Source organism: Cherax quadricarinatus, chromosome 71, assembly GCF_038502225.1.
Source record: "Cherax quadricarinatus isolate ZL_2023a chromosome 71, ASM3850222v1, whole genome shotgun sequence".
In the NCBI taxonomy this organism is placed as follows: Eukaryota; Metazoa; Arthropoda; class Malacostraca; order Decapoda; family Parastacidae; genus Cherax; species Cherax quadricarinatus.
This window is the reverse complement of record NC_091362.1, coordinates 20,817,630-20,843,138: the sequence shown is the minus strand read 5'-3', so window position 1 is coordinate 20,843,138 and position 25,509 is coordinate 20,817,630. Positions and strand designations below refer to the sequence as shown.

Here is a 25,509-nt window from a genome sequence, read left to right as displayed (position 1 = left end):
AAGAAGAAGAAGAAGAAGAAGAAGAAGAAGAAGAAGAAGAAGAAGAAGAAGAAGAAGAAGAAGAAGAAGAAGAGGAAGAAGAAGAAAGAAGAATCTTTATTTATATCAAGAACATTATAAAATTAACATAAGATTAGTTGTTATTGTTGACATAATTGATAGGAAGCCCCTGGTTAGACAGCATTTCTGGAAGCTGTGCTTCAGTACACCCTGGGCTGGACTGCTGCCTGTGTTCCAAAATCTCTAGCAGTGTATTGTTCCCTGTGGTGCAATACCGTCTATGTTTCTTGTGGAAGCACAAACGGTATTATTGTTCACTGGTGGTGAGCAGGTTACATGCAGCCTTAATGACCCTCATGTAGTCGATAGGTTTTAAACCCAATTAACCAAGCCACCAAGGCTTTATTCAACCCAGGATGCACTGCTGACTCCTGTGTTCATCTCTGCATTCCTTCATGGCTTTGTAACCCATGGACTGAAATAAGCCATCCACCCTGTGGTAAATTACTTTCAACTTTCCATTATTATTCCTCCCCCCTTAGTTCTGCACTCTTATTGACGCACTAATCACTAGTTACGTTACCCCTTAAGGGTGCTTTATTAATGTTGCTTTATTAGTGTTACTTTGCAGTTAAATTTATTTTATTTTTGCTGCTTCGTAACATTCAGTTTAGGACGACCTAATGCAACATTAATATTTCACATTCTTCCAGTAGTTCAATACATCAGAGATTCATTTGCAACGCTGTAACGTGCTGTTTGTGTTGCGTTACCCCCGTAGTAACACTGGTGACATGACGTGTAGTAACCTGTAGCTCCCAGAGTAACACTGGTGACATGACGTGTAGCAACCTGTAGCTCCCAGAGTAACACTGGTGACATGACGTGTAGTAACCTGTAGCTTCCAGAATAACACTGATGACATGACGTGTAGTAACCTGTAGCTCCCAGAGTAACACTGGTGACATGACGTGTAGTAACTTGTAGCTCCCAGAGTAACACTGGTGACATGACGTGTAGTAACCTGTAGCTCCCAGAGTAACACTGGTGACATGACGTGTAGTAACCTGTAGCTCCCAGAGTAACACTGGTGACATGACGTGTAGTAACCTGTAGCTCCCAGAGTAACACTGGTGACATGACGTGTAGTAACCTGTAGCTCCCAGAGTAACACTGGTGACATGACGTGTAGTAACCTGTAGCTCCCAGAGTAACACTGGTGACATGACGTGTAGTAACCTGTAGCTCCCAGAGTAACACTGGTGACATGACGTGTAGTAACCTGTAGCTCCCAGAGTAACACTGGTGACATGACGTGTAGTAACCTGTAGCTCCCAGAGTAACACTGGTGACATGACGTGTAGTAACCTGTAGCTCCCAGAGTAACACTGGTGACATGACGTGTAGTAACCTGTAGCTCCCAGAGTAACACTGGTGACATAACGTGTAGTAACCTGTAACTCCCAGAGTAACACTGGTGACATAACGTGTAGTAACCTGTAGCTCCCAGAGTAACACTGGTGACATGACGTGTAGTAACCTGTAGCTCCCAGAGTAACACTGGTGACATGACGTGTAGTAATGTTCCTGTCATTTTGTGTTGCCTCTAGCACAGTGCTGCCTCGTCTTAAACCTAGCATTGTGCTAGCGAAATCATTTCAGCGGACAGGGTCACGCGGATATTGCAAAACTGAAGTGTCTAGTATTATTTAATCCCATGGCAAGACCTAGCGTTGCTACTTCTACAAGATGTTTCTAAATGCAGTGCCGTCTGCCTACGCAGTCTTGAGTCAACGCGAGGGCGGTATTTTGCTGTGAAACTCTAAATAATTTACCGACAGCTCTGGTTGTCTTCTTCGTGCTTCGTGCTTTAGTAAGACCCCATCTCACGACAGCTCTGGTCGTCTTCTTCGTGCTTCGTGCAAGACATGAAGCAGTAGCCTCTTGCCTGACGCTACAACCAGAGTGTATTTGTGTGTGTGTGTGCCACTAATGTATTTGCTTTTGGATATACATTGTATGTAAATATGCTGAATTAACGAGACTTCGCCAGTCGCCCTAAAGACATCAAGTTTTCACTAAATATCGAGAATCATTGTGCAGATATTGGATATTTTATTTTGATTATTCCCGCTATCATATTATGTATTCTTTACATACAATGGCTGCACTGATGCGTGTCCACTCCAATTTATGTGTTCCCACCTACAGTTATTTTTACATATATATACACATATATTTCAGTGTCAGTAAATTTAAGTTAATCTTCGGTAGTTATCCCTAGCCTTGATAGTCCCCAGTTCTACCCCGCCCCCCTTCCCCCCACCTTGTACCTCCCTGACCCTCAGTCACGGTCTCAGAGATTATTGAGGTTCAAGGGGCTTCCAGCGACGCGTGTTCGCTGATCGTTGTGCCAGAGTGAGGTACTCACCTCCACTCTTTCCCCTTCACCACAAACCTCTCTCTTCAACCCTCAAGTTGGCCATCCTCCACTGTCATAAATCTACTTATATCATAAGCATTTACAGATATGTAAATCACGTGACGCAGTGTTGACCTCTGTCGTATTTGGCTCCTTATCCTCTTTACTCTGAAAAAAAAATATATATAATTACATTTGTCGGATTACATCAATCGAACAGAGTTGAAAAACAGCCAAATATTATTTGATCAACACTAAATTATTAAATGCCCTTATTAAGCTGTTTACTTCAATGCTCCTCTGTATAAATATATATATATATATATATATATATATATATATATATATATATATATATATATATATATATATATATATATATATATATATATATATATATATATATATATATTCTTCGCTTCATTCGCTTCTCTTTAATCTTATTCATAACAAAGGCAGACCTGAAACCTTTTCAGGAATATTAATGATATTCTATCTCACTTCTTAGTATTGGATCCTCTTAATGTAGCTGTATATCGCTTTCAATCCCTTCATACACTTGACTCTTAAATATGAATCCAGAGTAGTATTACTACCTAACTGAATACTTGTGTTCCCCCCTCGTCCAGTGTCTCCAGGCGTTTCCCCTCGTTCACAGTGTCCCCCAGGCGTCCCTGCGTCCAGTGTCCCCCTAGTTGTTCCCTTGTTCACAGTGTCCCCCCAGGTGTTCCCTTGTCCACAGTGTCCCCCAGGCGTCCCTGCGTCCAGTGTCCCCCACTCGCTGCCTTGCATCCACCACATCCACCCTCCCCCAGTCTGTGTTTCAACAGTGATTCAGTGCAAATACTAAGCTTCTTATTTCTCCTCCCAAGAGGTCATAATCTGATGTATTTCCTCTTTGTTTTGAAGACCCAAGATCAAGCTCTCCACCGATGTATTTCCTGTATCTTAGTCATTTTTTCCAGGGAGAAATTTTACCCCCCCCCCAAAAAAAAAAGTATTCTTAGGCATGTATTTGTATTCCCACCTCCCTCCAGCCCCCCCCTTATTTTTTTATTATTTTTTACTGCCCGAGTGACAGTTAACATTAATATTTATTTCTTTCCCTCAGAACATTTCATATTGGCTGAATAATTTTAACCCAAAGATCTACAGTTTAAATTTGTTAAATTTCACATATATTTTCTCCCAGAGATGTTTAAAAAAATTTTATTCTCTCAAAGATGTTTATTTCCTATTATTTTCTCCTATATATTCATATTTTACTAAAAAATATTTTCTTCAGAGCTGATGGACTCTCCCATTTCAATTTTTTACCAAAATATTTGTCTAGAAAGAACAATTTATCCCGGGAATCTTTAACTGCTATAAGAACTTATCTCCCCATGATTTTTTCCCCAATGGTTGAGATGTGACTGACTCCCCAGAGATTTATACATTTTATCTAAGTATTTTTTCCACAGCGATGTGAAGTTTATGCTGAAAAATGTCCCTTAATATGCTTACTAAACACTACCAAAATTTTCACTGCCTTTTACGTAATTTTATCAAATTTTCTGAATTTTTTTTTTCATAAAATTTACCACATCTGCAGAATTTTTTGCATATTTTTTCAAATGCCATTTTTTTCAATTAACATTTGCTTTGAACTTGACATGCAAAATTAAATTTTTATCTATAGTTGTCTTGCTGTTCCAAAGAACCATAAGAAATGATGGAGGTAATGTTATTTTTTAGCTCATCTAATTCCTCAGATGACGTTATTGTTGCCAGTATCCACCTACCCAACACACACACAGTGTTTCCACCAACTAACTAATCTTCAAAGTTCCCTTAGAAGATTTCCCACTTACTAATCAGTCTTCTAAATGCCCTTAGAACATTTTCCACTCACTAACTAGTCTTCAAAGTTCCCTTAGAACATTTTCCACTCACTAACTAGTCTTCAAAGTTCCCTTAGAACATTTTCCACTCACTAACTAGTCTTCAAAGTTCCCTTAAAACATTTTCCACTCACTAACTAGTCTTCAAAGTTCCCTTAAAACATTTTCCACTCACTAACTAGTCTTCAAAGTTCCCTTAAAACATTTTCCACTCACTAATCAGTCTTCCAAATGCCCTTAAAACATTTTAACATAGCGAACTAGAGAAATCCGTAGCTCTTATTATTCAGCTTTCCCCAGATATGGCGAAGAACTACCACCAGTATCCCCTTCCCCAGAGATATTGATGTACCACATCTTTTGTCACATCTCCCATAGGTTTTAACCCCTGCCTTTTTTTCCCCATGAGCATTTAGCCTCCAGAGATCTTCAAGACGAGAGTTACCTCCTTGGTAGTCCCCTTAATAATATATATATATATATATATATATATATATATATATATATATATATATATATATATATATATATATATATATATATATATATATATAAATATATATATATATATATATATATATATATATATATATATGTATATATGTATGTATGTATGTATGTATGTATGTATTCTACCCTCTTCCAGAAAAATTATATATGTTCTTCCAGTTGCCCCAGAAAAATTCAAAGGAATTCTTTCTTCCCCTAAATATATTTTACATATCACATCAAAATTTTAATCCATTTAACTAGATGAACATCAATTTGTTATATAATATTAAAAACTCAGTCAGCATAGCTTAAGAGACAAGTGTATATTGTATATAGTGTAGAGTCGTCTTTAAACTAATTATATTTCCCCCCTAAATTTCGAGAAAAAGATTTGTATCCAGCTACAGGATTCACTCTACCTCCCGTCATTCACTCATATTCAGCTACAGGATTCACTCTACCTCCCGTCATTCACTCATATTCAGCTACAGGATTCACTCTACCTCCCGTCATTCACTCATATTCAGCTACAGGATTCACTCTACCTCCCGTCATTCACTCATATTCAGCTACAGGATTCACTCTACCTCCCGTCATTCACTCATATTCAGCTACAGGATTCACTCTACCTCCCGTCATTCACTCATATTCAGCTACAGGATTCACTCTACCTCCCGTCATTCACTCATATTCAGCTACAGGATTCACTCTACCTCCCGTCATTCACTCATATTCAGCTACAGGATTCACTCTATCTCCCGTCATTCACTCATATTCAGCTACAGGATTCACTCTACCTCCCGTCATTCACTCATATTCAGCTACAGGATTCACTCTACCTCCCGTCATTCACTCATATTCAGCTACAGGATTCACTCTACCTCCCGTCATTCACTCATATTCAGCTACAGGATTCACTCTACGATTAGTCACTTCAGTTACAGTCATGTAACTCAACTCACTTCAGTTACAGTCATGTAACTCAACTCACTTCAGTTACAGTCATGTATCTCAACTCACATTCGCATGCATAACACTCTATCACGGTCATTCTCATCCCATGACTCATCGTACCCAGGCCATATTCAACATGACTCACTCTAACCCCATCACATTTAGCGACATGATTCATTCTACCCAGTCACGAGACTCATACCCACCTGAAATTCTATATTCACCAGAGAGACAGACTCCCCTAGTCACTGTCAGCCGTCAGACTCCCCTAGTCACTGTCAGCCGTCAGACTCCCCTAATCACTGTCAGCCGTCAGACTCCCCTAGTCACTGTCAGCCACCTGACACACATACCCACTACATTCCGAGTTAAAATAAATCAGTCATATCAGGCGAATCTAAATTTTGAAACCACGAAATAAAACAGTTTATATACATATATATATATATATATATATATATATATATATATATATATATATATATATATATATATATATATATATATATATATATATATATTCCTAAGTATTTTCACATTTTTTCATGTATTTTAGTAATATATTAAAATTATAACCTATATAAGCAGAATTTTTTAATTGAGAATTTGTGGTTATGCATTTCTATTTTAAATATTATAGAACACGAATATATCTTTATGAGATATTTTCGAAGGAGTAAAAGGGTAAGCCGGCGAAAGGCATCTATCTAATGACCAAGATCTTCATCAGGCATCAGGAGACACTTGTCTTGCTTCCTGACGACCAAAACAGTGTCAGGAGACATTTGTCTTGCTTCCTGACGACCAAGAAAGTGTCAGGAGACACTTGTCTTGCTTCCTGACGACCAAGACAGTGTCATGAGACACTTGTCTTGCTTCCTGACGACCAAAACAGTGTCATGAGACACTTGTCTTGCATCCTGACGACCATGACAGTGCCAGGAGACAGTTGCCTTGCTTCCTGACGACCAAAACAGTGCCAGGAAACACTTGCCTTGCTTCCTGACGACCATTATACTTCAGGTATACTTCAGGTATACTCCAGGTATACTTCAGGTATACTTCAGGTATACTTCAGGTATACTCCAGGTATGGTTCAGGTATATTCCAGGTATACTCCAGGTATACTTCAGGTATACTTCAGGTATACTCCAGGTATACTCCAGGTATACTTCAGGTATACTTCAGGTATACTTCAGGTATACTTCAGGTATACTCCAGGTATACTTCAGGTATACTCCAGGTATGGTTCAGGTATATTCCAGGTATACTCCAGGTATACTTCAGGTATACTCCAGGTATACTTCAGGTATACTTCAGGTATACTCCAGGTATACTTCAGGTACACTCCAGGTATACTCCAGGTATACTTCAGGTATACTCCAGGTATACTCCAGGTATACTTCAGGTATACTTCAGGTATACTCCAGGTATACTTCAGGTATACTTCAAGTATACTCCAGGTATACTCCAGGTATACTCCAGGTATACTCCAGATATATTTCAGGTATACTCCAGGTATACTTCAGGTATACTCCAGGTATACTTAAGGTATATTCCAGGTATACTCCAGGTATACTTCAGGTATACTTCAGGTATACTCCAGGTATACTTCAGGTATACTTCAAGTATACTCCAGGTATGCTCCAGGTATACTCCAGGTGTACTTCAAGTATACTCCAGGTATGCTCCAGGTATACTTCAGGTATACTCCAGGTATACTTCAGGTATACTCCAGATATACTTAAGGTATACTTCAGGTATACTCCAGGTATTCAGAGGCCAGTAACTGTTTACTTGCTACTTGTCAACTGTAGCAACAGTGATTACATTCTCCAGTCATGTGTTATATGATTCCCTTTATCACCACAAGCAACACAACTTTCTGACATTCACAGATAACCACTCACTGAAGGGTTGACATTCACAGATAACCACTCACTGAAGGGCTGACATTCACAGATAACCACTCACTGAAGGGCTGACATTCACAAATAACCACTCACTGAAGGGCTGATATTCAAAGATAGCCACTCACTGAAGGGCTGACATACACAGATAACCACTCACTGAAGGGCTGACATTCACAGATAACCACTCACTGAAGGGTTGACATTCACAGATAGCCACTCACTGAAGGGCTGACATTCACAGATAACCACTCACTGAAGGGCTGACATTCACAGATAACCACTAACTGAAGGGCTGACATTCACAGGTAACCACTCACTGAAGGGCTGACATACACAGGTAACACTCACTGAAGGGCTGACATTCACACATAACCACTCACTGAAGGGCTGACATTCACAAATAACCACTCACTGAAGGGCTGACATTCACAAATAACCACTCACTGAAGGGCTGACATACACAGGTAACCACTCACTGAAGAGCTGGCATACACAGGTAACCACTCACTGAAGGGCTGACATTCACACATAACCACTCACTGAAGGGCTGACATTCACACATAACCACTCACTGAAGGGCTGACATTCACACATAACCACTCACTGAAGGGCTGACATTCACAAACAACCACTCACTGAAGGGCTGACATACACAGGTAACCACTCACTGAAGGGCTGACATTCACAAACAACCACTCACTGAAGAGCTGGCATACACAGGTAACCACTCACTGAAGAGCTGGCATACACAGGTAACCACTCACTGAAGGGCTGACATTCACACATAACCACTCACTGAAGGTTAGGTTAGGTTAGGTAAGGTTCGTCAGGAAACAGGACAAATGTTTCCTGACGCGGGTCTTAGTCAGATGATGACCCGCCTTTGGAGCTTTTGGTCATCTGACCGAGGCCTTCCGCTACTCACTGAAGGGCTGGCATACACAGGTAACCACTCACTGAAGGGCTGACATTCACACATAACCACTCACTGAAGGGCTGACATTCACAGATAACCACTCACTGAAGGGCTGACATACACAGGTAACCACTCACTGAAGGGCTGACATTCACACATAACCACTCACTGAAGGGCTGGCATACACAGGTAACCACTCACTGAAGGGCTGACATACACAGGTAACCACTCACTGAAGAGCTGGCATACACAGGTAACCACTCACTGAAGGGCTGACATACACAGGTAACCACTCACTGAAGGGCTGATATTCACAGATAACCACTCACTGAAGAGCTGGCATACACAGGTAACCACTCACTGAAGGGCTGACATACACAGGTAACCACTCACTGAAGGGCTGGCATACACAGGTAACCACTCACTGAAGGGCTGACATTCGAGACAGTTGCTCACTCTAATCTTTCAGTGACTCACCCGGCCTTAATACAAAGTTTCCTCTATACCTCAACACTCTCTTACATTCAGCTGGCTCACTTTCTTGACCCTTTGACATAGTCCACACTATGAGACCTCTTCATATTCCTCCCTTAGACGTCTCATATTTCGCTGCATCACTCGCTTTAGCCCATAATATTTAGATTTGAGACTTCGACTTATATATATATATATATATATATATATATATATATATATATATATATATATATATATATATATAGATATATATATATATATATATATATATATATATACCCTTGTACATACAGACATATCCGTGTATATCCAGGCATGCCTCCACACCACACCTGCCCCCCACACAGGCACGTTCCTCCACACAACACAGTCACGTTCCCAATTCATGCTTTAATATGCTTCACTCACTGGCTCGCTTACTGCTTCCTGGTGTAGCTCACATCCATCGAGCCTCTGAACACACCACACACACACACACACACACACACCACAAACACACACCTGTAATTCTTGGCAGCAATTCCTTTACTTAGAGACACCTTGGCTAGTTATTAATGTCACCCCAGCCACATCACAGTTACCGTCCACAACACCTGCATCACTCACCTTCCTAAGTATCTTCACTAAGACATCATCTTCGTATAACCTAAAAGTTACCACGCTCACCTAGCCTCATCAAATTACGTCTCTCAGCTAATTTTAGTCACCATTTACACCTAATTTCAACCAGTCACCTTCACCTGAGTTAAGTCACCACCCTGAGCTAACTTCTCACAGTCACCCTCCTCGTGTAATTTAATTTCGTTCTGTTATTATCAAATGGATCACCATCACAGCCTGTCACCATCACCTCTTCTCACCACCATCATCACACACATTCAGTCTCACCATTTCGCACCCATACCCTGTTAAACCGATAATTCACGTAGGTGAAGCACTTTCCAACTGACAATATTGCCTGGTTCTCAGTCTGCCTGCCACCTTCTTAGGTCTGCAACCTTCCTAGGCCAGCCACATTCCTTAGGCCTGCTTTCTGCTTCTCCCGTCTCTTTCTCTCTCTCTCTCTCTCTCTCTCTCTCTCTCTCTCTCTCTCTCTCTGTCTCTCTCTCTCTCTCTCTCTCTCTCTCTCTCTCTCTCTCTCTCTCTCTCTCTCTCTCTCTCTCTCTCTCTCTCTCTCTCTCTCTCTCTCTCTCTCTCTCTCTCTCTCTCTCTCTCTCTCTCTCTCTCTCTCTCTCTCTCTTTCTCTTCCCTTTCTCCTGCTGTCGCGGGGGAAAGCAACCATGCTGACGGTGGTATGGTTCCAGGACTACAAGGAGTTCATAGACGCTGAATGCTTGGTGCCTGCGCCTGTGTCTGAGACTACCTTGCCCATTGAGCTGCATCCACTGAAGACCCAGGACGGGTCACGGAACAACGGAGGGGCTGGTCACGACCTCGCCTCCATGGACTCCACTGACACCTTCGCCTCGTGTCCCACCCACCCCTTCAATTCTCAGGCCGACCTCACTGATGACCAACCTAATAACAAAGATTCCAACCTATATGTGAATCCGCTCGACGCTGATGGGTACCAGCCTGCCCCTGCTGCTGCTGCTGCTGCTGCAGCTGCGACTGCTACTGCTGCGGCTACTACCGCAGCTACAGGGCCCCGCACGCCCACTCCACGGACGTCGCCCCGACATCGGCCACTGCCACGCCCTCAAGGCTACACCACGGACTCCTTCGACGACACCCGAAGCACGGATAACCTCCTGGGCAGCAGCCGCTCCTCCCTACAGGATTCACCACTTCCAAAACATCGCCGTGCGCGCTTCCAGGAGGTACGCCCCTTCCACCTACCATCTTGCCACGCCCATCTCACGCCCACGTCACGCCCACGACACCCAAAACACAGGCAGTCGGCGAGATACACCTTGCTGAAATGAATATAAATATAAGATTCATGAAATATACACCTTCTTATATTGCCTCGTTGTCTTGTGTTTTTAAAAAACAAAACAAACCACTTTGATATATTTCTTCTTTGCCTGTTAAAAACTTCTTGGTCACCCACCTCTTTATTGACATATTAAAACAATTATATTTAATTGGTTATACTTGTGTGCGATGATAACACTTTTCCTTTGAGTATTCCTAGTTATGCTCTCTTTCTCTTAGTTATTTAGCTGCCTTGTTAAGGAACGCTGTTGATGATGGCACAACTAGCACTGCTCTGTGTGTGTGTGTGCATGTGTGTCTCCTGCATGACTGTATTACGCTCCACACTACTTTATTTCTTCTGTTTGGTACTGTACTTTAGTTTAGACACTTCATATATATTTCGTTTTTTCCAGTACAGGATTTTAATATATAAATATATATACATATGTATATATATATATTTGTACATAGTGGGAGATGGAATGTTACTTGGAGTCAAGTTCTCAAACTGTGACAGCTTTTAAGAAATTCTGAATCCGAACTCGTAAGCTTTGTTGTAGCCTTGATTGCGGCTTCTTGCTGTGACTTGCCTTAACAGCTCCCCAAGCAAAGGGTCAGCTCTTGCTTTCGCAGCTTTACCTTGCTTCTACGTGGTCAGCGAACCCCTACCCATCCCAAAATTTACCCCTAGTATTTCCTTACTCCATCCCACCTGCCCTTGAAATCTGCATCCGTATAGTAAGTCTGCCTTATCTTTACCCCCGTCATCTTATTCGAATTTCCTGAGTAACAAATACTCACTATCCCGTACCAGGCCTTCCATGCGCACTCCAGCCCCGTCCATGGTCTTCCAAGCCCATTCCTGCCTCATCTAATGGTCTTCTTAACCCACTCCTGTCCCAGCTGACATCTCTCTTGCCTCTATCCCGTCCCATGCCAGACTGTCCATTCCCCAGGCCTCCCATCTCACATATCCTCCCGCCTCACGCCCCATCCCGTCCCAGACGAGCGTCTACGGCCGCAGTTGTGGGCGTGTGGTCGCCAGCGCTGTAGTGGTTCCTGATAACGAGACTTCCCTAGGAGAATCATTATCCTTCATTACCTGCTATAAACTTAAAAGACTTCAGCGCAGTTTGTATCGTCCCTTCATTTCCCCCCCCCCTCCCTCCCCCTTTTACTGAACTTTCTCTTTCACTGAATGTTGACCTTTTAGACCTTATCTTGGCCTGTAATAATATTCGTATTTGAGGGGGAAAACAGACCTGGCTGCTCTTGCAACTGGCGTCGACTCCGACCCTCAAACCTCTTATAGTGTCTTAATGTCTTTTATTCTCATAATTCTCAATTATTATTTTTTTCCAGTTGTCTTTCAATTTCTGTAAACATATGCCGATAAAGAAATAATTTACCACTTTTGTAAGATTATGAATCTTGTTTTTTATATTCCCTCAAAGAAATCCTCTTGCAAGTCCCCATATATTGTTTGTTTTACCATCATATATCCTCATTTTCTTGGTGTACTCCACATTATGCTCAACACTGTGTGATTCCCTCACTGTCCACACTGAGATCTAGACCACGGTCCTTAGCCCAGCTGTACAGGTTCAGATGAGAGATGTATAAGACTCGTGTACCAGCCCCTGGTAAGCTACCTTCCCTGCCTGCCCACATTTTAATCCCCGTAAGACCTGTGAGGTACTGTTTCTAACTACGCCCTTGCCCGTAACTAGTCAAGATGGCCCCAAGACGCAAACTCCGCTCCCATTAAAGAACAATCATCTTGCAGCATTAAGGTATACAAAAAATTGTTCCCTAGACAGATCATTTTTAATTTCCAGTAGATAAGTAACATGCAGTACCCAGTAAGGAGGAAGTAGGGGTAGGTGATGCTTATGCTCAGCGCTTGTCCGGCTTGTAGAGCCTCTCTGCCATCAACTCTCATCAATTTGCACGTAGTGGACTGCCATCCATGTTGTTAATACTAATGCTCCATTTTACCGGAAGAGTAAATACTTAATCACATTCCCGTAAAGTTAAAATCGCAGATACCAGTCCATGAGGCAGCATGATTGACGCGAGGTTGGCAGTCTGAGTGCGGTGTCACTCTCACTGTAGACACTCAGAATAGCCCTCACTGGGGAAACAATCATGCAAAGCTTGCATTATTCACCCTGGGATGACCAAACACTCTAGGGGCACGCAGTGCATGGCAGGCGTGACATATACTGCAAGTCATTCAGGACTGTCGGTGTGAGTTGACATCGGTGTCAGGTAATATAAAATTTTTCTTATCTCTGGGTCGTGTAAACGAGATGATGCGACTTTATCGAAGCCTCAGAAAAATAAAATATTTCAAAAATCTGTCATTGTGTCAGTAATAAGCGCCAGCTGTCAGTGGTATCAATTTATGAATATGATAATGGTATACAATACCAAAAAGCTGATAAATAAGACACATGTGCAACAACTGGCATCTTTATTTCAGAATAAAGATAACTAAGTGCTTCACCTGTGTCTTAATTATCAACGCATCAAGTGATACTTCAGGCATCCGGCTGAAGCATCACTTGATAACGAGAAATCATCAACAAAATTTGTTTTTATTCTCTAAATTTTCTGAAAGACGTCGACAAAGTTGACCATCTCTACAACACGCAGGAGTAGCCATTATCTCAGGTAGCTGATCACCAACGGTATAACGTGTGCTCGGAAAGGACTGATCACGCGAAATCCTCAATATGATCAACAGTGGTTTTCCGAACACACTCAAGATAAACATTCTGGAAACTCGATATGTCCCTCCCCACTGCTTCATAAAGCAACTCACTCGCCGAGATGCCAAAGATTATTGCGATGTTTATTGCATTCCGGCGTTGGTATTGCGCTTCTCAGACGGAATTAGTCACTGATAACTTTCACTTCCCCTATTTTCAAGTCGTCCCTTGGAGTTCCAGACTGCAGTATAGAGTACACGCACTCACCTCCTCACAAGCACACTCACCCACACCCCCACCTGATTACTGCAGATACAGCCAAACTTATTTTCAAACTTGCTATTAACATTTTTCCATATCAGATATACATATATATATATATATATATATATATATATATATATATATATATATATATATATATATATATATATATATATATATATATATATATATATATATATATATATATATATATATATATATATATATATATATATATATATATATATATATATATATATATATATATATATATATATATATATATATATATATATATATATATATATATATATATATATATATATATATATAAATATATATATAATTAAAAGAAGGTTGAGTCTTTACCAATAATTTAAATACCATTAAGTTTGGTAATACAATCAGTCCGCAAGAAAAATTAGCAACTTTGACAAGATTTTGGTTAACTCTGTTTTCCTGAGGTCTGAAGATCTAGAGAGAGACTTTTATTATTATTAAAATGATGTATCGGTCTACAGCCGATGTTTCGGTCTATAGCCCAGAGCCTCTGCTGAAGAGGATCTCAGGGCTAAATATTCGCTTTATCTATTTAGTAATGTTCATAAAAGTGGGTTTATATCTCATATATATATGTATATATATATATATATATATATATATATATATATATATATATATATATATATATATATATATATATATATATATATATATATATATATATTGTTTACACTGAAATATTTTTGTTTTCCCTGTTCAATTTTAGCATCCTGCTTGTGAGGTACCTTGCTTCACTAGCATCCTGCTTGTGAGGTACCTTACCTCACGAGCATCCTGCTTGTGAGGTACCTTACTTCACTAGCATCCTGCTTGTGAGGTACCTTACTTCACTAGCATCCTGCTTGTGAGGTACCTTACCTCACTAGCATCCTGCTTGTGAGGTACCTTACCTCACTAGCATCCTGCTTGTGAGGTACCTTACCTCACTAGCATCCTGCTTGTGAGGTACCTTACTTCACTAGCATCCTGCTTGTGAGGTACCTTACTTCACTAGCATCCTGCTTGTGAGGTACCTTACTTCACTACCATCCTGCTTGTGAGGTACCTTACTTCACTACCATCCTGCTTGTGAGGTACCTTACTTCACTAGCATCCTGCTTGTGAGGTACCTTACTTCACTACCATCCTGCTTGTGAGGTACCTTACTTCACTACCATCCTGCTTGTGAGGTACCTTACTTCACTAGCATCCTGCTTGTGAGGTACCTTACTTCACTACCATCCTGCTTGTGAGGTACCTTACTTCACTACCATCCTGCTTGTGAGGTACCTTACCTCACTAGCATCCTGCTTGTGAGGTACCTTACTTCACTAGCATCCTGCTTGTGAGGTACCTTACTTCACTAGCATCCTGCTTGTGAGGTACCTTACTTCACTAGCATCCTGCTTGTGAGGTACCTTACTTCACTAGCATCCTGCTTGTGAGGTACCTTACTTCACTAGCATCCTGCTTGTGAGGTACCTTACTTCACTAGCATCCTGCTTGTGAGGTACCTTACTTCACTAGCATCCTGCTTGTGAGGTACCTTACTTCACTAGCATCCTGCTTGTGAGGTACCTTACTTCACTAGCATCCTGCTTGTGAGGTACCTTACTTCACTAGCATCCTGCTTGTGAGGTACCTTACCTCACTAGCATCCTGCTTGTGAGGTACCTTACTTCACTAGCATCCTGCTTGTGAGGTACCTTACTTCACTAGCATCCTGCTTGTGAGGTACCTTACTTCACTAGCATCCTGCTTGTGAGGTACCTTACTTCACTAGCATCCTGCTTGTGAGGTACCTTACTTCACTAGCATCCTGCTTGTGAGGTACCTTACTTCACTAGCATCCTGCTTGTGAGGTACCTTACTTCACTAGCATCCTGCTTGTGAGGTACCTTACCTCACTAGCATCCTGCTTGTGAGGTACCTTACTTCACTAGCATCCTGCTTGTGAGGTACCTTACTTCACTAGCATCCTGCTTGTGAGGTACCTTACTTCACTAGCATCCTGCTTGTGAGGTACCTTACTTCACTAGCATCCTGCTTGTGAGGTACCTTACTTCACTAGCATCCTGCTTGTGAGGTACCTTACTTCACTAGCATCCTGCTTGTGAGGTACCTTACTTCACTAGCATCCTGCTTGTGAGGTACCTTACTTCACTAGCATCCTGCTTGTGAGGCACCTTACTTCACTAGCATCCTGCTTGTGGGGTACCTTACTTCACTAGCATCCTGCTTGTGAGGTACCTCACTTCACTAGCATCCTGCTTGTGAGGTACCTTGCTTCACTAGAATCCTGCTTGTGAGGTACCTTACTTCACTAGCATCCTGCTTGTGAGGTACCTTACTTCACTAGCATCCTGCTTGTGAGGTACCTTACTTCACTAGCATCCTGCTTGTGAGGTACCTTACTTCACTAGCATCCTGCTTGTGAGGTACCTTACTTCACTAGCATCCTGCTTGTGAGGTACCTTACTTCACTAGCATCCTGCTTGTGAGGTACCTTACTTCACTAGCATCCTGCTTGTGAGGTACCTTACTTCACTAGCATCCTGCTTGTGAGGTACCTTACTTCACTAGCATCCTGCTTGTGAGGTACCTTACTTCACTAGCATCCTGCTTGTGAGGTACCTTACTTCACTAGCATCCTGCTTGTGAGGTACCTTACTTCACTAGCATCCTGCTTGTGAGGTACCTTACTTCACTAGCATCCTGCTTGTGAGGTACCTTACTTCACTAGCATCCTGCTTGTGAGGTACCTTACCTCACTAGCATCCTGCTTGTGAGGTACCTTACTTTACTAGCATCCTGCTTGTGAGGTACCTTACTTCACTAGCATCCTGCTTGTGAGGTACCTTACTTCAATAGCATCCTGCTTGTGAGGTACCTTACTTCACTAGCATCCTGCTTGTGAGGTACCTTACTTCTCGAGCATCCTGCTTGTGAGGTACCTTACTTCACTAGCATCCTGCTTGTGAGGTACCTTACTTCACTAGCATCCTGCTTGTGAGGTACCTTGCTTCACTAGCATCCTGCTTGTGAGGTACCTTACTTCACTAGCATCCTGCTTGTGAGGTACCTTACTTCACTAGCATCCTGCTTGTGAGGTACCTTACTTCACTAGCATCCTGCTTGTGAGGTACCTTACTTCACTAGCATCCTGCTTGTGAGGTACCTTACTTCACTAGCATCCTGCTTGTGAGGTACCTTACTTCACTAGCATCCTGCTTGTGAGGTACCTTACTTCACTAGCATCCTGCTTGTGAGGTACCTTACTTCACTAGCATCCTGCTTGTGAGGTACCTTACTTCACTAGCATCCTGCTTGTGAGGTACCTTACTTCACTAGCATCCTGCTTGTGAGGTACCTTACTTCACTAGCATCCTGCTTGTGAGGTACCTTACTTCACTAGCATCCTGCTTGTGAGGTACCTTACTTCACTAGCATCCTGCTTGTGAGGTACCTTACTTCACTAGCATCCTGCTTGTGAGGTACCTTACTTCACTAGCATCCTGCTTGTGAGGTACCTTACTTCACTAGCATCCTGCTTGTGAGGTACCTTACTTCACTAGCATCCTGCTTGTGAGGTACCTCACTTCACTAGCATCCTGCTTGTGAGGTACCTCACTTCACTAGCATCCTGCTTGTGAGGTACCTCACTTCACTAGCATCCTGCTTGTGAGGTACCTCACTTCACTAGCATCCTGCTTGTGAGGTACCTTACTTTACTACCATCCTGCTTGTGAGGTACCTTACTTCACTAGCATCCTGCTTGTGAGGTACCTTACTTCACTAGCATCCTGCTTGTGAGGTACCTTGCTTCACTAGCATCCTGCCTGTGAGGTACCTTGCTTCACTAGCATCCTGCCTGTGAGGTACCTTGCTTCACTAGCATCCTGCCTGTGAGGTACCTTGCTTCACTAGCATCCTGCTTGTGAGGTACCTTACTTCACTAGCATCCTGCTTGTGAGGTACCTTACTTCACTAGCATCCTGCTTGTGAGGTACCTTACTTCACTAGCATCCTGCTTGTGAGGTACCTTGCTTCACTAGCATCCTGCTTGTGAGGTACCTTACTTCACTAGCATCCTGCTTGTGAGGTACCTTACTTCACTAGCATCCTGCTTGTGAGGTACCTTACTTCACTAGCATCCTGCTTGTGAGGTACCTTGCTTCACTAGCATCCTGCTTGTGAGGTACCTTACTTCACTAGCATTCTGCTTGTGAGGTACCTTACTTCACTAGGATCCTGTTTGTGAGGTACCTTACTTCACTAGCATTTTGCTTGTGAGGTACCTTACTTCACTAGCATCCTGCTTGTGAGGTACCTTGCTTCACTAGCATCCTGCTTGTGAGGTACCTTACCTCACTAGCATCCTGCTTGTGAGGTACCTTACCTCACTAGCATCCTGCTTGTGAGGTACCTTACTTCACTAGCATCCTGCTTGTGAGGTACCTTACCTCACTAGCATCCTGCTTGTGAGGTACCTTACTTCACTAGCATCCTGCTTGTGAGGTACCTTACTTCACTAGCATCCTGCTTGTGAGGTACCTTGCTTCACTAGCATCCTGCTTGTGAGGTACCTTACTTCACTAGCATCCTGCTTGTGAGGTACCTCACTTCACTAGCATCCTGCTTGTGAGGTACCTTACTTCACTAGCATCCTGCTTGTGAGGTACCTTACTTCACTAGCATCCTGCTTGTGAGGTACCTTACTTCACTAGCATCCTGCTTGTGAGGTACCTTGCTTCACTAGCATCCTGCTTGTGAGGTACCTTACTTCACTAGCATCCTGCTTGTGAGGTACCTTGCTTCACTAGCATCCTGCTTGTGAGGTACCTTGCTTCACTAGCATCCTGCTTGTGAGGTACCTTACTTCACTAGCATCCTGCTTGTGAGGTACCTTACTTCACTAGCATCCTGCTTGTGAGGTACCTTACCTCACTAGCATCCTGCTTGTGAGGTACCTTACTTCACTAGCATCCTGCTTGTGAGGTACCTTGCTTCACTAGCATCCTGCTTGTGAGGTACCTTACTTCACTAGCATCCTGCTTGTGAGGTACCTTACCTCACTAGCATCCTGCTTGTGAGGTACCTTACTTCACTAGCATCCTGCTTGTGAGGGACCTTACCTCACTAGCATCCTGCTTGTGAGGTACCTTACTTCACTAGCATTCTGCTTGTGAGGTACCTTACTTCACTAGCATCCTGCTTGTGAGGTACCTTACTTCACTAGCATCCTGCTTGTGAGGTACCTTACTTCACTAGCATCCTGCTTGTGAGGTACCTTACTTCACTAGCATCCTGCTTGTGAGGTACCTTGCTTCACTAGCATCCTGCTTGTGAGGTACCTTGCTTCACTAGCATCCTGCTTGTGAGGTACCTTACTTCACTAGCATCCAGCTTGTGAGGTACCTTACTTCACTAGCATCCTGCTTGTGAGGTACCTTACTTCACTAGCATCCTGCTTGTGAGGTACCTTACTTCACTAGCATCCTGCTTGTGAGGTACCTTACTTCATTAGCATCCTGCTTGTGAGGTACCTTACTTCACTAGCATCCTGCTTGTGAGGTACCTTGCTTCACTAGCATCCTGCTTGTGAGGTACCTTACTTCACTAGCATCCTGCTTGTGAGGTACCTTACTTCACTAGCATCCTGCTTGTGAGGTACCTTACTTCACTAGCATCCTGCTTGTGAGGTACCTTACTTCACTAGCATCCTGCTTGTGAGGTACCTTACTTCACTACCATCCTGCTTGTGAGGTACCTTACTTCACTAGCATCCTGCTTGTGAGGTACCTTACTTCTCTAGCATCCTGCTTGTGAGGTACCTTGCTTCACTAGCATCCTGCTTGTGAGGTACCTTACTTCATTAGCATCCTACTTGTGAGGTACCTTACCTCACTAGCATCCTACTTGTGAGGTACCTTACTTCACTAGCATCCTACTTGTGAGGTACCTTACTTCACTAGCATCCTACTTGTGAGGTACCTTGCTTCACTAGAATCCTGCTTGTGAGGTACCTTACTTCACTAGCATCCTACTTGGGAGGTACCTTGCTTCACTAGAATCCTGCTTGTGAGGTACCTTACTTCACTAGCATCCTGCTTGTGAGGTACCTTACTTCTCTAGCATCCTGCTTGTGAGGTACCTTACTTCACTAGCATCCTGCTTGTGAGGTACCTTACTTCACTAGCATCCTGCTTGTGAGGTACCTTACCTCACTAGCATCCTGCTTGTGAGGTACCTTACCTCACTAGCATCCTGCTTGTGAGGTACCTTACCTCACTAGCATCCTGCTTGTGAGGTACCTTACCTCACTAGCATCCTGCTTGTGAGGTACCTTACTTCACTAGCATCCTGCTTGTGAGGTACCTTACTTCACTAGCATCCTGCTTGTGAGGTACCTTACTTCACTAGCATCCTGCTTGTGAGGTACCTTACTTCACTAGCATCCTGCTTGTGAGGTACCTTACTTCACTAGCATCCTGCTTGTGAGGTACCTTACTTCAATACCATCCTGCTTGTGAGGTACCTTACTTCACTAGCATCCTGCTTGTGAGGTACCTTACTTCACTAGCATCCTGCTTGTGAGGTACCTTACCTCACTAGCATCCTGCTTTTGAGGTACCTTACTTCACTAGCATCCTGCTTGTGAGGTACCTTACTTCACTAGCATCCTGCTTGTGAGGTACCTTACCTCACTAGCATCCTGCTTGTGAGGTACCTTACTTCACTAGCATCCTGCTTGTGAGGTACCTTACTTCACTAGCATCCTGCTTGTGAGGTACCTCACTTCACTTGCATCCTGCTTGTGAGGTACCTTACTTAACTAGCATCCTGCTTGTGAGGTACCTCACTTCACTAGCATCCTGCTTGTGAGGTACCTTACTTCACTAGCATCCTGCTTGTGAGGTACCTTACTTCACTAGGATCCTGCTTGTGAGGTACCTTACTTCACTAGCATCCTGCTTGTGAGGTACCTTACTTCACTAGCATCCTGCTTGTGAGGTACCTTACTTCACTACCATCCTGCTTGTGAGGTACCTTACCTCACTAGCATCCTGCTTGTGAGGTACCTTACTTCACTAGCATCCTGCTTGTGAGGTACCTTACTTCACTAGCATCCTGCTTGTGAGGTACCTTACTTCACTAGCATCCTGCTTGTGAGGTACCTTACTTCACTAGCATCCTGCTTGTGAGGTACCTTACTTCACTAGCATCCTGCTTGTGAGGTACCTTACTTCACTAGCATCCTGCTTGTGAGGTACCTTACTTCACTAGCATCCTGCTTGTGAGGTACCTTACTTCACTAGCATCCTGCTTGTGAGGTACCTTACTTCACTAGCATCCTGCTTGTGAGGTACCTTACTTCACTAGCATCCTGCTTGTGAGGTACCTTACTTCACTAGCATCCTGCTTGTGAGGTACCTTACTTCACTAGCATCCTGCTTGTGAGGTACCTTACTTCACTAGCATCCTGCTTGTGAGGTACCTTACTTACTGTGTGGCAGATTTTTCTCCTGTTTTGGAAACAAAATCAATATATTTTCCGTTTTTTGCCAAAATTAACCTATTCGGAATAAGCTATGCCGACAATGTATTCCTAAAAATAACTAAGATACATATATGCTTGGTATAAACCCACAGATCCCTGACTTTCACTAGTTAAAATATACAAAAGGAATGAACGTCAACTAAGCCTCTCTCCCTCTCTCTCTCTCTCTCTCTCTCTCTCTCTCTCTCTCTCTCTCTCTCTCTCTCTCTCTCTCTCTCTCTCTCTCTCTCTCTCTCTCTCTCTCTCTCTCTCTCTCTCTCTCTCTCTCTCTCTCTGGGTCTTGCAGATCAGGGCTAAAACACCGGTGATGTTTGGAAATGTATTGATTAGTTAGGCTGGCTCAACATCTACTGGTTATCGCCATGCAAGGTGAATCTGGATTTGTCTGTCTAGCCACCAGACTGCCTCTGCCAGCAATACCCAGACGATGGGCAGCCCCTATGCCTACTGTGAATCTCCAACACTTCCGCCTCGTAGGTAACACAGTCGGCACAGAGCACTAGGTGGTTCGCCTACTTATGTTCTCCCTAAAACTAAAAAGACTTTCTTTTCTAACTAAACTTTCTCCTTTCATGAAATAGAATGTAGAGATGATGATTTCATTCAGCCCAGCTTCCATTTGAAGACGGTGGCGAACGAATGTAGTTGAACGTGAATGTTGTGGGTGAGATTGTGGTGTGTGAATGTTGTGTTGTGTGTATCTGGTCTGTGTGTTGGGTGGACCTGGTCTGTGTGTTGTGTGGGCCTGGTCTGTGTGTTGAGTGGGCCTGGTGTGTGTGTTGTGTGAACCTGGTGTGTGTGTTGTGTGGACCTGGTCTGTGTGTTGTGTGGGCCTGGTGTGTGTGTTGTGTGGACCTGGTCTGTGTGTTGTGTGGGCCTGGTGTGTGTGTTGTGTGGACCTGGTCTGTGTGTTGTGTGGACCTGGTCTATGTGTTGTGTGGACCTGGTCTGTGTGTTGTGTGAACCTGGTGTTTGTGTTGTGTCGACCTGGTCTGTGTGTTGTGTGGGCCTGGTCAATGTGTTGTGTGGACCTGGTCTGTGTGTTGTGTGGACCTGGTCTGTGTGTTGTGTGGACCTGGACTGTGTGTTGTGTGAACCTGGCCTGTGTATTGTGTGGACCTGGTCTGTGTGTTGTGTGAACCTGGTCTGTGTGTTGTGTGGACCTGGTCTGTGTGTTGTGTGGACCTGGTCTGTGTGTTGTGTGGACCTGGACTGTATCTTGTGTGGACCTGGTGTGTGTGTTGTGTGAACCTGGTCTGTGTGTTGTGTGAACCTGGTGTTTGTGTTGTGTGGACCTGGTCTGTGTGTTGTGTGGGCCTGGTCAATGTGTTGTGTGGACCTGGTCTGTGTGTTGTGTGGACCTGGTCTGTGTGTTGTGTGGGCCTGGTCAATGTGTTGTGTGGACCTGGTCTGTGTGTTGTGTGGACCTGGATTGTGTGTTGTGTGAACCTGGCCTGTGTATTGTGTGGACCTGGTCTGTGCGTTGTGTGAACCTGGTCTGTGTGTTGTGTGGACCTGGTCTGTGTGTTGTGTGGACCTGGTCTGTGTGATGTGTGGACCTGGACTGTATCTTGTGTGGACCTGGTGTGTGTGTTGTGTGAACCTGGTCTGTGTGTTGTGTGAACCTGGTCTGAGTGTTGTGTGAACCTGGCCTGTGTGTTGTGTGGACCTGGTATGTGTGTTGTGTGGACCTGATCTGTGTGTTGTGTGAACCTGGTCTGTGTCTTGTGTGGACCTGGTGTGTGTGTTGTGTGAACCTGGCCTGTGTGTTGTGTGAACCTGGTGTGTGTGTTGTGTGGACCTGGTCTGTGTGTTGTGTGGGTCTGGTCAATGTGTTGTGTGGACCTGGTCTGTGTGTTGTGTGGACCTGGTCTGTGTGTTGTGTGGACCTGGTCTGTGTGTTGTGTGGACCTGGACTGTGTGTTGTGTGGACCTGGTCTGTGTGTTGTGTGGACCTGGTCTGTGTGTTGTGTGAGCCTGGTCTGTGTCTTGTGTGGACCTGGTGCGTGTGTTGTGTGAACCTGGTCTGTGTCTTGTGTGGACCTGGTGTGTGTGTTGTGTGAACCTGGCCTGTGTGTTGTGTGAACCTGGCCTGTGTGTTGTGTGGACGTGGTCTGTGTGTTGTGTGAACCTGGTCTGTATCTTGTGTGGACCTGGTGTGTGTGTTGTGTGAACCTGGCCTGTGTGTTGTTTGGACCTGGTGTGTGTGTTGTGTGAACCTGGTCTGTATCTTGTGTGGACCTGGCGTGTGTGTTGTGTGAATCTGGTCTGTGTGTTGTGTGAACCTGGTGTGTGTGTTGTGTGAACCTGGTCTGTGTGTTGTGTGAACCTGGTGTGTGTGTGTTGTGTGAACCTGGCCTGTGTGTTGTGTGGACCTGGTGTGTGTGTTGTGTGGACCTGGTCTGTGTGTTGTGTGAACCTGGTCTGTGTCTTATGTAGACCTGGTGTGTGTCTTGTGTGGACCTGGACTGTGTGTTGTGTGGACCTGGTCTGTGTATTGTGTGAACCTGGACTGTGTGTTGTGTGGACCTGGTGTGTGTGTTGTGTGGACCTGGTCTGTGTGTTGTGAGGACCTGGACTGTGTGTTGTGTGGACTTGGTGTGTGTGTTGTGTGAACCTGGCCTGTGTGTTGTGTGGACTTGGTGTGTGTGTTGTGTGGACCTGGCCTGTGTGTTGTGTGGACCTGGTGTGTGTGTTGTGTGGACTTGGTGTGTGTGTTGTGTGGACCTGGTGTGTGTGTTGTGTGAACCTGATGTGTGTGTTGTGTGGACCTGGTCTGTGTGTTGTGTGGACCTGGTGTGTGTGTTGTGTGAACCTGGTGTGTGTGTTGTGTGGACCTGGTCTGTGTGTTGTGGGAACATGGTCTATGTGTTGCGTGGACCTGGACTGTGTGCTGTGTGGACCTGGTGTGTGTGTTGTGTGGACCTGGTCTGTGTGTTGTGTAGACCTCGTCTGTGTTGTGTGAACCTGGTCTGTGTTGCGTGGACCTGGACTGTCTGCTGTGTAGACCTGGTGTGTGTGTTGTGTGAACCTGGTCTGTGTGTTGCGTGGACCTGGACTGTGTGCTGTGTGGACCTGGTGTGTGTGCTGTGTGAACCTGGTCTGTGTGTTGTGTGGACCTGGTCTGTGTGTTGTGTGGACCTGGTCTGTGTGTTGTGTGAACCTGGTCTGTGTGTTGTGTGAACCTGGTCTGTATGTTGTGTGAACCTGGTCTGTGTGTTGTGTGAACCTGGTCTGTGTGTTGTGTGGACCTGGTCTGTGTGTTGTGTGAACCTGGTCTGTGTGTTGTGTGAACCTGGTCTGTATGTTGTGTGAACCTGGTCTGTGTGTTGTGTGGACCTGGTCTGTGTGTTGTGTGGACCTGGTCTGTATCTTGTGTGGACCTGGTCTGTGTGTTGTGTGAACCTGGTCTGTGTGTTGCGTGGACCTGGACTGTGTGCTGTGTGAACCTGGTCTGTGTGTTGTGTGGACCTGGTCTGTGTGTTGCGTGGACCTGGAATGTGTGTTGCGTGGACCTGGGCTGTGTGTTGTGTGGACCTGGTCTGTGTGTTGTGTGAACCTGGTCTGTGTGTTGTGTGGACCTGGTCTGTGTGTTGTGTGGACCTGGTCTGTGTGTTGTGTGAACCTGGTCTGTGTGTTGTGTGGACCTGGTCTGTGTGTTGTGTGAACCTGGTCTGTGTGTTGTGTGAACCTGGTCTGTGTGTTGCGTGGACCTGGAATGTGTGTTGTGTGGACCTGTTATGTGTGTTGTGTGAACCTGGTCTGTGTGTTGCGTGGACCTGGAATGTGTGTTGCGTGGACCTGGTGTGTGTGTTGTGTGAACCTGGTCTGTGTGTTGCGTGGAACTGGTCTTTGTGTTACTTTCAACCCTTTATTAAGCTTCTTGCTAAATAAAGGGTTGAAAGTAACGTTACTGAATTTATTAAGAAAATACAATTTGACCCTCATTGT

General features: G+C 44.0%; 1 protein-coding gene across 7 annotated transcripts in view; it reads left to right on the top strand.

Moving 5' to 3' along the window:
- Nucleotides 1-25,509, top strand: part of Shab (Shaker cognate b) — a 260,520-nt gene that overhangs the window by 224,039 nt on the left and 10,972 nt on the right. For 6 of the 7 annotated variants that reach the window (XM_070100118.1, XM_070100116.1, XM_070100117.1 and 3 more), the window contains one exon: nucleotides 10,362-10,877. The exons of the other annotated variant lie outside the window; for it this stretch is intronic. In XM_070100118.1, the coding sequence (XP_069956219.1) occupies nucleotides 10,362-10,877 (516 nt within the window). The remainder of the gene's footprint in view (nucleotides 1-10,361; nucleotides 10,878-25,509) is intronic. 7 annotated transcript variants of the gene reach the window in all.